At 34.5% G+C, this 14411-nt stretch overlaps 1 protein-coding gene across 2 annotated transcripts; it reads left to right on the top strand.

The window, feature by feature from the left end:
• Nucleotides 1-535: 535 nt before the first annotated feature.
• Nucleotides 536-11345, top strand: LOC142521263 (uncharacterized). Of its 2 annotated transcripts, XR_012814114.1 has the most exons (8): nucleotides 536-888; nucleotides 3896-4632; nucleotides 5192-6516; nucleotides 7235-8143; nucleotides 8224-8305; nucleotides 9068-9115; nucleotides 10715-11020; nucleotides 11098-11345. XR_012814114.1 is itself a non-coding variant. In XM_075624493.1 (7 exons), exons 1-7 carry the CDS (start codon nucleotides 618-620, stop codon nucleotides 10916-10918), a joined length of 3576 nt encoding a protein of 1191 aa, XP_075480608.1. In that variant the 5' UTR covers nucleotides 536-617; the 3' UTR covers nucleotides 10919-11345. The 2 variants fall into 2 exon arrangements, 1 of the variants encoding a protein (XP_075480608.1); XM_075624493.1 differs by having other exon boundaries at nucleotides 10715-11345.
• The last annotated feature ends 3066 nt before the right edge of the window (nucleotides 11346-14411 follow it).

Below are 14411 nucleotides of genomic sequence, written 5' to 3'. Positions count from 1 at the left end.
CAAATATGTAATTCTTTAATCCTTATCTGATCAATTTTTTATAGTCATCATCTTACTCAAATTTGGTAACAAAAAATCCGTAATTTTTTTGATTTATGTTTTTGTTAATAAGTCTTTTAAATATATATAAATATAATTTTAAAAATTATTTTCAAATAACATTATCGAATTAAAAAATATATATCTATTAAGATTCAAATAAACTTTTTTATTTTGTTTTTATATATACTATATTATTAAATGTGAGATCCTTAGAGTAACTAATTTAGAGAACATGAAAATATTTAATTCCATAAATACCTTTCCCATCATACTAAAAATTTCCTCAAATCATTCCATATTTTACATAAAAAAATCTAAACAAAATTTTCATTTTAAATCGAACAAATCTTTTAAAATCGAATAATTTTTCTAAATTGAAAATATTTTCTTTTAATTATTTAATATTATTTAATCAAATAAAAATAATAATAATATATTTAACACTTGAGTGTTTGTGCCAGAGTAGCAGGTAGATATATATTGTCGAAGAATTAAATTAAAGGCTGAATAAAACAAAATCCCAATAAACAAACGCACCCACCTCCGGACAGCGACGGGGGTTTCATCGATCCGCCATGATTGAAGCTGAGCAGCCGCCAAAGAGGCAAAAGTTGCTCTCCCCACGATCGTCTCATCCATCCCCACCTTCAGCTCCTCCGCCGCGTCAACCACCTCCACCGCCAACGCCGCCTCCTATATCTCCGGACGAGATACTACAGAGGCGCAGAAACAAAGAAGAGATTCGTGATGTTTTTGAGTGCTACAAGAGAATTAAGTTCTGCATCGATCACAAGGATAAGCGTGAGACGGAAGAAGCCTACCTTTGTCTCATCTCTGCAGCGAGAGGTTGCAATTGCACTTTCTCTATGTTCGCTTAAATATTAATACGATTTTCTACCGAAATTGGGATTTTTTGGGCTTTTGGGAAGAATTTCATTCCTGGTTTCAACTTGTTTATTTATGAATCTGTTCTGTTATTTGTCTTTTTTTTTGTTTGTTGTTTGCTTAGGTTATTGTAGAAAATAAAACGAATACTAAATTGCCTTTTTTTTTTGCTTTAGATTTGATTAATTTGAAAAGAGTTTTGGTGTAATCTAATATAGTATGTAGCTCCTTTCTTTTGTGGAATAGGACAATATAGGGGATTTTTGATACGGGGCATGGTTTTTAATTGCTTGGCGTACACAATTTTTTGAACAAAAGCAGACTTGGTTTTAGGCCAGAAAAAAAAGAACAGTGTATTTTTTAAGTTGACGTCCTCCTCCAGAAGTTTGAATCTAGGATGATGCTACACTAGATAGTCCCATGATAAACATGTGTAATCTTATGATGCTACACAGTGTATTACAAGTCCCATGATAAACATGTGTAATCTTATGATGCTACACTAGATAGTCTAGTTCGTAATGAAAGCCAATCAAAGTCGGGCCATGACACCATGTGCTAATTTGCATTCAATCCAACAGAAAGAAGAATTTCAACTTTTAAAAACAAAATATAGATGAAAACAGCCTGATTCGGTGAGCATTATCCGAGTAAATAAACTCAGCCAAGGGGTAATCCCTTTTACAAGAAGAAAGACTCTCCCTCTCCTTGCCCTTACCCAAATCTAGCAACAAAAAAAAAAAGATTGATTCCCTCTAGCCAACTCTAATCTCATATGTTTCTTTTTCCCGCTTCCCAACCTTTCCCGCTCTTCAAGTTAGCATTTCAAAATATTTTGACCAAATAAGACGACATTAGCTTTCTAGGCCCAACTAATCCATAACAATACCGCCCCTTGAGAAGTAGCCTTGTCCTCAAGGCTGTAGCTAGAAACCTGAATTTTGTGGTTTCATCATCCTCCTGAGTTGTCTCTTTTTAAGCTCTATGATCTCAAAAAACAAATAATTTCCATCCTTCCTTTCAGTTAAACTTGAGGCTCGTTTAAAACCAGGTCGAATACTCCAATGCTCTAGCTTTTTAGGCCAATTTAAGGAGGATTCATAGTTATTAAAAGCATGTGCTGGCTGTGCCTAGGCGACAGACCCAGTCAGGCACACCCATTGCGCTTGGGCTCAGCACTTGAAACAAGTGTGCGCCTCTGCCTAGGTGCGAGGCATCCTAGAGACGCATAAGCGTGAACTTTAAAGAAGTTGACTTATATTTAAATTAACTCGAACCCAACTGATTTGAAGCCCAATTAGCAAAGCTCATGGCTATTTAATGATAAAAAGACCCTATTATCACTCATTTATGCAAGAATTTTTTATCAGAAAGTTCAGAAGTCTTTTGTGCAAACTTTTACTTTCATCTTCCTCCTATGATGATGATGATATAGTCGAGGAAGATGAAAAAGAATTGGATGATTTAGATGATATTGTAATCCTCAATGCAAACTTTTACTCTAATTTCTTCTACACTCATGACTCACCCTGATTTTCAAAGATGATGATGATAATATAGTTGAGGATGAAAATAAATTTGATGATTTAGATATTTGAAGTTTTTTCTTAATATACTATGAATTGATGACTTATTAATGAATTTTAGATCATTAAAGTGTTTTTTTTTTCTGGTTATGATTTATGCTACATTATCTGTTAATTAATTTTGTTATAATGTTTGCTATATTTGTGAAAAATATTTAATTTATGTAATATTATAGATTTAGACATAGTTTGGTACACATGATAGGATAAACATGTGATATATAATATAAAGATAAGTTAAGGATAAATAAGATGTTAGATATTATATTTAATGTTTGGTATGATTTTAATAAGAGTGATTAAATTTATATATTAGATTGTAATGACAAAATTAACCTTATCATAATAAATTTTATAATTTCAAAGTTGTTGCTTGAGTTCATATTTCTTATCTGTTCATGCGCCGACAGTGCTTGCATTATTTATTTATTTTTACCTAATTTTATATATTATATAATATTATAATTGAGCCCTTGATTTTGTGAGTCAATTCAAATATCAATTTTTAAGGTTAATCTAGTGATACTAATAATTTTATTGATATTTATAAAAATAATTTATATAATTATCTCGAGTTCATTTATATAATTATCATATTATATAATATATAAAAATAAATAAAAATATTTATTTGATTTTAATTTCTACCTACTAGCAGAGATTTATAAAAATCATTTATATAATTATATCCAGTGATATTAATTTAGAACTTGATTATATATTGAGGGCAATTAAGTCATTCGTTGTGTTTTTTTATCATTAAATTAAATTATCACAATCCATAAAAGAGATAATTTATCCTTGTATAAAATTATTTATCACGGAAGGTACCAAACGTGGGATAATAAGGGATTATTTATGAATCCCTCTCTTATCCAGTGTACTAAACTATACCATATAGTATAAATCACTCTATATATATATTGAATTTTAAAATTTGTGCCAAATGTGCTTTACTTCGATAAAGCGTGCACTTCGTCTTGCGTTTCAGGCTCTAGGGTACTCTAGCACTTTAGTGCGTCTTGCGCCCTAAATAACCCTGGGAGGATTGGATATTGGTCAGCAGATTTAATAACATGATCGATGTGCTCGAATCTTCTTGATTCCACTTAACAAATTCGAGGCAAATGTAATAACGTCACCCCAAACATAAACATCTGGAACAATAATTTTGGAGAAACCTTCAGTCTTGATTCCTCCGCCCTCCTCTGTAATCGCCTCCCCTTAAGTTTATTGATGTTCAGTTTTTATGTTAAACCAAGACATTGCCTGTATTTTTGTGATAAAATATATCATATATTTTGTCTCTGGTATTTCAGTATGCTAAAGTTATGTTGCTGCGTCTTTTCTGGGATTTTGTGATTACAATGAGGTATTTGCAGGTGGCACAAGTGTACAACGCTTGTTAGCGAATTTCATTCCTCGCTATGCATCATATTGTCCTGCTGCTCTTGAAGATGCAGCCAAGGTTGTCATCAGTATCCATAATAGGTGTTTCACTGTAATAGAAAGGGGAGAAGATGTTGATGGCGTTGCTTTTGAGATTTCTAAGGCCTGCATTTTAGGTCTAGTTGATATATGTGAAGCTGCTGCCTCAGAAGCTTCAATTTCTCCTGTTATTCAAGGAATATGTTCTATCGTGTTTCTCAATGTATTTACTTTCTTCATATCCTCATTTGAGGGGCAGGACATATTTCAGATTGTTGACCAGAGAATCTTGAAGATTCATGATGTCGCAGAATCTTTTTTTGAGTTCAAGAGGGAGTTTTTGGAGGAAGATAATTATGTGTTGCTTAAGCTATCCAAGTTACGTGCTCTTTGTTTTTCGAGGATTTTATCCAATCACCCTAAAAAATCAATTGCCTGTTGTTTTGAACTTCTTGAATGTACCGAATCAAAGGAGTCACAGAAAGGTGCTTACTTTTTAAATCAGTTGACAATTGGACTGAATGATTTTCGCATTGATTGTCTGGACGAGAAAAACGGCAGAAATAAATTAGCAGTGGATACCTCAGAAGCAAAATGTGAAAGCAAGCATCTTAATGATTTTTCTTCTTCAAATGAGCACCTTTTTTCAAATGGCACCTCAATTTTATTGAAGAACTGCTTGTTGGGACTGGTAAGGCTCATTAATTATAGCATTTCATTGTCAGATGGCATGGCCAAACATTTTTTCTGGTGTAGTTTAGTATTGTCCTCATGTTGGTTATCTATTTATTCCACCTGATTCTGGTGAGAGATACTTAGATTGTGAAATGAATGTGCTATTTAATTGGGCTTCAAATGCTCATTCATTTTTTCCGTTTCCTGTATGACTAGATATTTTACAAGTTCACGTGCTCACTAAAGCCTTAATATGCCAAACTATGTAACAATTTATTCTCACGCATTCTTTCATCTATGTCAAATTTTCATACATTTATTATTAGAATAAATGTGCATTGAGGTGTTCTAATTCAAACTTGCTTCCATGGTCTCTTAAACTCACGAGGCTGGTGTAAATAAAATTTCCAAACAAGTCTGTAGCTGCATGACATTTTATTTTAGTTTTTACTCGATAATACTTCTTACTACTCCATGTGATGGACTGTTTGGAATAAAAATACTCGTCATTTTGAAAGGGACAAGGGCTTCAAGGTTTGGCTGTTGCATTTACGTTGTTGTTGTTCTTTGTACAGGTTTTTCGCAAAGATCCTTCATATAGACGTTGGATTTTTTCTAGGTACAGGAGGCTATGTAATTCTGCATCTCCTGAAATTGTTACGTATGTTACTTCAGTTTTAGAAAGAGTATTTAAATCTTTTCTGCAGCAACTCACATCCGAAGGCAGCCAATTAGATATTGAGGAAGATATATCTGGTTCATCCAAATATGTTAGTCAGCACTTGGCTTCTGGAATATCTAGCCAACAAGGATCTCCTTCTGTAGTTTCTGGGAGAGATTGTCCAGAAAAAGGTGTAGGCATCCATTTGAAAAATCGTAGTGTGATGAAGTCAGGTATTGATCTTATTGAAAGTGGAGAATCAAATTCTGAAGATATTTCAAATGCTAGAAATTTTGTTGTGGCAATGGAATTGCACAATCATCAAACTTTCTCCCCTAGAGAGAGAACACCAAGGGAATTCAGAAGTAATTCACTCAATGGAAGAATCCATGGCTTGCAGACAGAGAAGAGCCCGATTCCAAATTTGGACTGCTCGCCAACTGCTTTCAGATCCTCCATAGGAACTTCGAATTCTTCGTTTGAATCCCCCAAACATGATATTCCTGTGCCACATACTTCAGCAAATCATTTGACCCGGTTCTTGGATGGAGACCCAGATGCCATGGATGTATTTCCAGCTTCAAAACAACTCTGGTTGGGATCATTAGGTCCTGATGCATCTGAAATGCTTATAAGGTTTCTGTTCGAGAAGTTCGGTCCTATAGGTCAATTACGGTATTTTCAATATGAAGGGTATGCTTTAATTGAATACAGATACATTATGGATGCCGTAAAGGCTAGAGAAGTAATGCGAGGACGCACCCCTTGGGGTGCACCCCTCCTGATAAAATTTCTGGATACAGGTTTAGGAACTCGAGGAGCGGTAAATAGTGTCTCTGTTGGTTCTAGTTGCCATGTTTACATAGGAAATGTTAATAGCAAATGGGCCAAGGATGAGGTGATGCATGAACTTAAGAAAGTTCTTCATAAAGGCCCTCTCATGGTTACTGATCTTAGTAGTGAAGGTGCATTATTAATGGAATTTGATTCACCAAAGGAATCTACCGTCGCCATGGCTCATCTGCGATGGAAACGCAAGGAAAATAGTAATTTTATCCTTCCTCCTTCCAGTTTATGTCCAGCCAATTTGATGGTGAATGTTGAAGGTGCAAGGCCTGCTTCTACTTCTGTACATATGGATACAAGAAACAATTATTCTGCTAATAGTATGATTGGATCACCTCATGCTCAGAATGTATTTGAGAAGCCTTACGACAGTTACATGACAAGGACATCAGGGTTGTCTTCTTTACCTTTATTTATGTCCAAATTTGATACATCTTACCCCAAGATCCTGTTGAGATTTAGAATCATATTCATGTTCCTTGAGAGTAACTGGGACAAATGGACAAGTACTAATGAACACAATTTGCATTAATATTTCACTTGTAGTCTTGTAGGCCTCTCATTTGCGCAGATTATGAACATTGTTCTCTTGATATTCTATCTGTTGTCTGATAACTGTTTCATCAGTCATCAGTCTTGATATCCATTTTTTTATTCAATGCATACGTCTGATATAAAGTGCTGTTATTTTCCACTACTTGGGAAATTCTTTTTATTTATATTTTTATGCTGCTTATGTGTAATTGGTCTTCTTTTTTCTCTCTTCAACAAATCCATGTCTTTATTCAATTTTGAATCTCTATATTTTTTGGAGTTAGGCATTGATTCAACTTATCATTACATTTGGAGCAAGTTTGACATGAGGTTTTTGGAAGAATTATATTATTTATTTTTGTGTTATGCAGCAATCTTTTAGTTTCGGAAAAAAATGCCACTCTAAATATAATTATCTCTCGTCCAATATTGTTACTTAAGGCAACTTTCTCTGAAGTTGTGGTGTTGGAGGTTCATGATTATGAATTACCACCCTCTTTCAATCATCCTTTCATGTATGTAAAGAACCATTTTTATTTCTCCTTTATCTTAAACTTTACATCTATGTTTTGAACAGGAATCGGGGAAAGCATCATGGATCTTCTCCCCCAGTCAGATCAGATAACAATGCTCTGGAGCTTACATCACCAAGGACTGGTCAAGAAACTTTTAGACCAATGATGCAAAATGTGCATCCTCCATTCCAGACAACTTGGACTGATTCAGGAATGCTCGAAGTTGGAAGATTTTCTACTGCCAAACAAACATGGATGTGTGGAAAACCGGAAACTGGGATGTCTTCTGGGCAAGGAAGCATGGGACCCATGCCCACCCAAAATCAGGGACCACCAATTACGCCACCACAGCTGGTTCAGTCATCTACATTTGTTCGACCTTCATATGCACCACCAAATAGTATGTGGGATGCACGTGGGTTGGGTCACCATCTGCCTCCAAATCCAATTTCTTGTGTAACACCTGCCAATGCTCATGGTAGTCTGCAGGCTCCTCCTTTTTTACCTGCTTCTGTCACTCCGAGATCACAAATACAAGGAAGTTCTATGCCTCCATTTGATCAGATGTATACTGTTCCTGTTGTTCCTCCTCCTTTATCATCTTTGCCTCCTCTTAGTAACGTGCCCCCTCCTTTGCCTCCTCAGTCCGATTTCCGGTCTCCGTTGCCTTTTTCATCTGAGTTTCGGCCTCCATTGCCTCCTCAGCATGAACTGCGGCCACCATTACCCCCGACACCTCCGCCTCCACCTCCTCCACCTCCTTCCCAACCTCCTCCACTCCCCCCTCCTCCAAGTTCCCCCCCTCCACCTCCACCATCTGACTCGCTAAATGGTGGAGGTTATAGATTGTGCCAGAAATCAACCTGGCAGGGGATCTTGAGTAAAAGTGGTGTTTATTACTGTACTTTGCTTGCACAAAGAGTAGATTCTGATATTTGCAACTATTCATCTGATGTTGCTGAGCCTGCTGAGTAAGGATTTTGGTCTTGTTTTGATAATTTTGCTTAAGAAATGCAATTTCTGATGATTTTCTCTTGATGCATCTGCACAGATGGCCTATTAAGTTAGACATGACAAAGCGGACAGATTTTCGTCATGTGAAATCAACATTTTCTAGCTCCCCAGCTCACAGAGTTAGTTCAATATTGTCCTCACACCCCTTTTTTCATTGTGCATATGTGTGCAGTATCTCGCAGACCCAATGTTTGTTCAATCCTTTAGCAGTACCTCACAATTTGTTAAATAAGTTAACTTGTCTCTGAAATTTGCGCTTACTTTAATTGTAGCTCTGATTTAGCAATACCCATTTACGTTAAGGTTGGAAATAAATGTGTCTATTCACCAAGCTTGCTAAGAGCTCTGATTTGTCATAAATAATTTGTGAAGCAAGGTTTGGACTCTGTGTGGATGTATCAGATGATTTACAAATTGTCAGTCTAAAGTCTCAACCCATCCATCAACTGCAAAGAGCTCTGATTTCATATCCATCCCGAGGCCTAGTTTTTCCTACTGGACATTATTTTGATCCTGCTAAATGATTTGTAATTTACCAATACCCAAATTTTCTCCGCCAGCCTCTTAATTGACTGCCCTTCTTCCACCTATCCGTACATGTTTCACTGAGCACTTAATGCCCTTATCCCATAGACTTTATGCCATTTGAATCCACCTGTAATTAGTGGTTTTGAAGCCCTAGTTTTTTCCATTCCCAAAACTGGGCCACCTCTTTTAAATTTCAGCACGTGTCGCATAGAATCCATCTGAAAGTTCAAAATGTGCTCATCTTGCTTCCGAAGTATTAACATATGGTATCTAGTACAAATTTTAGTTATATGCTTCTACATTATTTAAACTTTTTAACAACCTATTGATGATATTAACTTTAATCGTGACAGAGAGAGGTTTGCTGGCTGCTTCCTTCTTCTCAAGAAGATCACAAGGGGGTAAGTTGGCCTTCTGATCAATTTTTTTTATTATTATTTATAAGAAACGATATTTTATTAATAATAACATAAGAAAGAGTACATCAGTGAACAGTGGACACACAACAGGATGAGCATATGATCCTGAGTGTCTGTTTCATTTCTACACAACACACATCAGTTTGGGCACAAAGCAATTGAGGGCCATCTTTTTTGAATCCTCTCCGAGGTCGGTAGCTTACCCTGAGTTGCTGCCCAAGAAAATAGCTGGATCTTTTTCGGGATGAGAACTTTCCAAATAACATGAAAAAGAGGAAAAACGGGAAAGCGAGTATGTGGAAAGAAAGAGTCATAGAAAGATCTAACAGAGAAAATACCCGAAGAATCCCCTCGCCACTCAAGAAAATCATCTACCCCTTCAACTAACCTAAAAGAATCTAAAACCCCTAGTAACTCGGACAACTGAACAATCTCCTCATCTCTCACAGTCCTTCTAAAATGAAAATCCCAGGAGTGAGTAGACGTGACATTATGAAAATGGACAAAATGAACTATAGGTAGATTATGAATCGTTGATAGTTGAAATAAAGCTGGAAAAATATCTTTAAAAGAAGAATCCCCCACCATCTATCCTCCCAAAATCTAACCATGTTACCTCCTTTCACCCTAACTGAAACTCTAAGCTTAAAAGTCGGGTATATTCGGGAAATAAACTTCCATGGGCACCTGAACGTGACGTTTCTTGCCAACCCCGCATCCCACCCATTTTCTTGTATCTCATATTTACTAACAATTATTTTCTTCCACAATGTCCCTCCTTCCTCAAAAAATCTCCACCACCACTTTCCCAGCAATGCCTTGTTTCTCAATATAATATTCCCAACACCCAATCCCCCTTTTTCCTTCGGTTTACACACATGGTTCCACGCGACCAAGTGGCTATGAACATCTCCATCCGCTCCATCCCATAAAAAATTTCTTGAAATCTTCTCCATCGATTCCGCTATTCCTTTAGGCACCCGGAATAAAGTCAATAATAATAAATCGGAATAGAATTCAAAACCGATAAAATCAATGTTAATCTTCCACCTCTTGACAAGAAAGCTTTCTTCCAGCTTGGTGAAAAAACATTTTGTTCATTATTGCAAGGTTGATTACAAAAGTGTTTGTTTTAAAAAAAAAAAACCAGTTTATTGTTCCATTTTCCAGACAACATATTTATTATTTGGTTCAGATAGAATCTTGTTGAACTAGAACACCTAGATTAAATTACCAATCAGATTTGATTACTTGAATTTCAAATCAGACACCCTTGTCGGCAGATGCAAAGCCGTAATCAATCGCATATGATTGAGGGAGCATGAAGATTTTCTATATATATATATTTTTTAAATTTGAAGATTCCAACCGAGCAATCCAAATTTGAAAGCTTATTGTGTTAAAATTCTGTCCATCTGCTCTTTGACTCAAACTGTTGCGTGTGTTGCCTGATATTTCACACCTCCCTAGTTTTATATTAATGGTTACTTCAAGGGCTGTTACTGTTTGGAGTGCCCTTGTTGTAAAGGATTTTTTATCTTCACTCAGCAAAGTGATTGAATTGCAATTACATATTTTCAGTTTCAAGATTTCGTATCATACTTGAAGCAGCGAGATTGTGCAGGAGTAATCAAAATCCCAGCTGCTAAATCCATGTGGGCTAGGCTTCTCTTCATTCTTCCATGCTCTCCTGATATATGTGACATGCTATGCATTCCTAGTAGTCCTTCGCTTTGTTTGATTGGATTGGTTCTTCCTAAAGAAACGAATGCTGAGTTGGTATGATCCATGCAGTCATGCACACAAATAGATTCAATATTTAGGTGATGCTTCGGACAAGTAAGACAACTAGGAAATGTATTTCAGTCTACGTTTCTACTCTATTCGGTAAGTATCTTATCTATGAGTAATAGAGATGAAATTCCTTGCCACGTTTTCTGCTAATTGAAAATGAAAAATTGCAGTGGTTGAGGTTAAAATCTAGAGTAAATCAAAATTTTTATTTCAGAGCAGATTTACATCCCTGGGTTAGCAGAAACACAATTTTAGATTCTCAATCATGCTCAATGAAATGCAGCCAACTTCGAAGTCTTACTGAAGCTTTCTCCATTTTTTCAATTTTTGAGCAGACAGCTTCCTTTATTTGTTCTGTCATAAACTACTATTCTTAGAGAAGAGAGGAATATAATTTTATTGAATAAAATTTGGGTTGTGTTTGTTCTAGAGAGACCTCGGCCTCATCTACGTCCCATGTACGTATTTTCTGTTTTTATATACAAGCACGCATAGCCTGGTTTGTGAAAAAAAGAAAAGAAGGGGTTGATTCAATGCTCCACATGTGTTGGTTATAATGAGAAATTAAATTTATATAGATGTCAGTGCATGCAGGGGCTGATCCCCCGATTTTTCGTATCGGCCATCGAATGTGTATTTCATCAACGATGGCGTAGATCTAGAAACTATATGGAAAGCGTTAAGATTGTGAAAACGTTGTCGACTTGCAACTGTGGGCATTCAAAAGTACTTTCTTCCTTTTTTTTCTTCCCTTTGGGTGCATATCTTCCGTTGCTGTAAAGTCTAAAACTCAGCTGAGGCCATTCATGTTCGTTTAATTTAATGTTTTATTTCTGGCAACTAGATTTCTTTGTTATTTGAAACCAGTGTTTTTAAAACCTGTCCGGCTGGTCCGGATCTACTCTATAAACAGTTTTTAACGTTCAAACCAGTCAAGTACCTGTTGTGATCGGGTGAACCAGTTAAAAATCGGTTGGATAGATTCATAACTTTTTAATTTTTTTATATTTGATTATATGTAGGTTGTTTTGATTTTAAATATTAATGATTTTTTTATTATTTATATATGTTTAAGATTTTTAGATTTTAAAATATATTATTTTATTTTATATAATATAATAATTTTCCAGTCGATTCAGTCGAACTGTTTTTATAAGATGGATCGGTTTGGTCATTGGTCCGATTATAAAATCATTGTCTCATTTGTAAAAGACAAGGATTTTTCTTTTGAGCTTCTGCTTTGGTATAAATTTTATTAAATAATACACAGATTACTTATTTTGGACAACACATTTGTCATATCAGAACATATTTGGTCTAGCATAGGCAGAGTTAGGAACATGTGAAGCATAATAAATTATTGGATTGTCGTTCAAATTTATTGTCTTTCCTCCCCATCTATTTGAAAAAAATAATCTTTATTCGATTAAAAACATATGATCCCACACTTAGAATCTGTTTATTTTAACAAATATTGGCCTGTTTTTAAAAATAAAATTGGAGGGAAAATTATAAATTTACATGTTCAACATAGGATTTACATGTAAAATTTTAAACAAACTTTTCATGGTATTTGTTGCAAGTTCAGGGTCTGTGTGTATATATTGAGATCTGAAGTTTCTATTCATTTTCTAGAGTTTGATTGCATATAGTTATTATATCATTATCAACAAATCGAGAATGTGTACAGAATTATTTTATGCAAATGAAGGGATGTCTCATTCATTGTCATACTCCATTGGCAAGGTAGAGTTACTGATTCTATATTTACTTATTAAGAGCAATAATTGTTCGATCTTGAATTGTTGATCATATTGTGGTGTTTGGGTCGTACAATCGAAAGATTTGAATTGCACAATCATTGCCGGTTATAGTATTTTGATACAGTGTTAGGTGAATTTTTGCTATATAATGTATTCGACAAGTGTTAGATACTACAAATGATATTATAATCAAGTTCATATGTTTGATTGTCGTAACTAGATTACTAGTCCAATAATGTGAGTGGGGACTACAAAGGTATCCTTGTCGGAGCGAAATTAGTTTATCATAATTTAGCATCTCGGAACAAGATTTACTCATTTTTAGCGACATAAATTCTCCATCTATTACTATTAGCTACAAAAGTTGAATGTTAACAAGCTTCGACTGTTGGAGAAAATCCATAAGCTATAGAATTTATCATGCTAAATGATTAAGATTTTGACTGAAAACTTAAGTAGAAGCGTATATAATTTTGAATTATTTAGAACATGTCTTGATCTTCCAGATCTGCGTGCTCTTTCTTTGAGAGAATCATTTAGTTTTATCTTCTAAATTATTTTCTTAATGAAGAAGAGAATATCGAATGTGATGTCGCGCGATCTGAGGACCTTGACCCATATATTGATAATGTTTATCATTATCTTCTGATATTTCTGTTTTAGACCTTCATAAAAACAGGAATTACACTTATATCTTTACACATTAAATATCAACAACCTATTAGATAAATTAAAGCTCACTAACCAAAACTTTAACTGATCTTTTTAATTTTGAGCTTAACTTAATAAACAGCCCACAACATATAATTATTCACATATAAGTCCATATAAATAAAATGTATCTAACATCAACTTCTATCAATTGAAATATGGAAGGGACAAAAATTTGCTAATTAAATTATAGAATTTCCCCACCATTTTGGGGCTGACTTGACAATATTAAGTGATTTTCTCAAAAACCTTCATTTTATATTTTTTGGATTTTGATTGTGGCATTTTTTTTAGCGATGATATATATTATTTTGCTGTTATATAAACAAATATGTGTTTCTAAATACCATGTTTAATATTTTTAATATTTTGTTGGTACTTGTATCAAATATTGTTAATTCACAATTTTTTTTCACTTTTTTGGCCCAATACAATTTAAAGAAGAGAAAGGTATTACCCGATTCAAAAAGTTTGGGCCACATTCAATAAGGATTTGTTCGATCCTACATTAAAGAAGATATTTCCCTCATTCTTGTCGTATGTGATAAATAAGAATAACTTAATAAAGTGAAGAGTTGATATTTATACTCAATTTCTTGTTATTTGTATTTCATTTGTGAATAAATTTGATACATAGTTTATACATAAAGTGGAGTATAGATAATGTAAAATGGAGTGTAAATATCAATTTTACTAATAAATTGAAAGATAAAGATGACATAGCTACACTAACGAAGGTATTTCCCTCACCGTTCGGCTTGTGATATGTGATAAATAAGAATAACACAATAAATTCAAAGATAAAAGATGATATAGTTATTTTTTAACACTAATTTATTGTTGAACTCAAACCAAACACAGGATGATACAAGGACGATGATTTTTTATTTTTTTTTTATTTATCACAATGAGCCTCATATTCAGAGTTGAAAGGTGGATGACCAAACACACTAGTTGTGTAAAAGAAAAGAAGATGGGATAATCAGCAATAATCATTGTCAAACACAACT

This window comes from Primulina tabacum, chromosome 12 (assembly GCF_025594145.1).
Source record: "Primulina tabacum isolate GXHZ01 chromosome 12, ASM2559414v2, whole genome shotgun sequence".
Lineage (NCBI taxonomy): Eukaryota > Viridiplantae > Streptophyta > Magnoliopsida > Lamiales > Gesneriaceae > Primulina > Primulina tabacum.
This window is presented reverse-complemented; position numbering and strand designations above follow the sequence as displayed.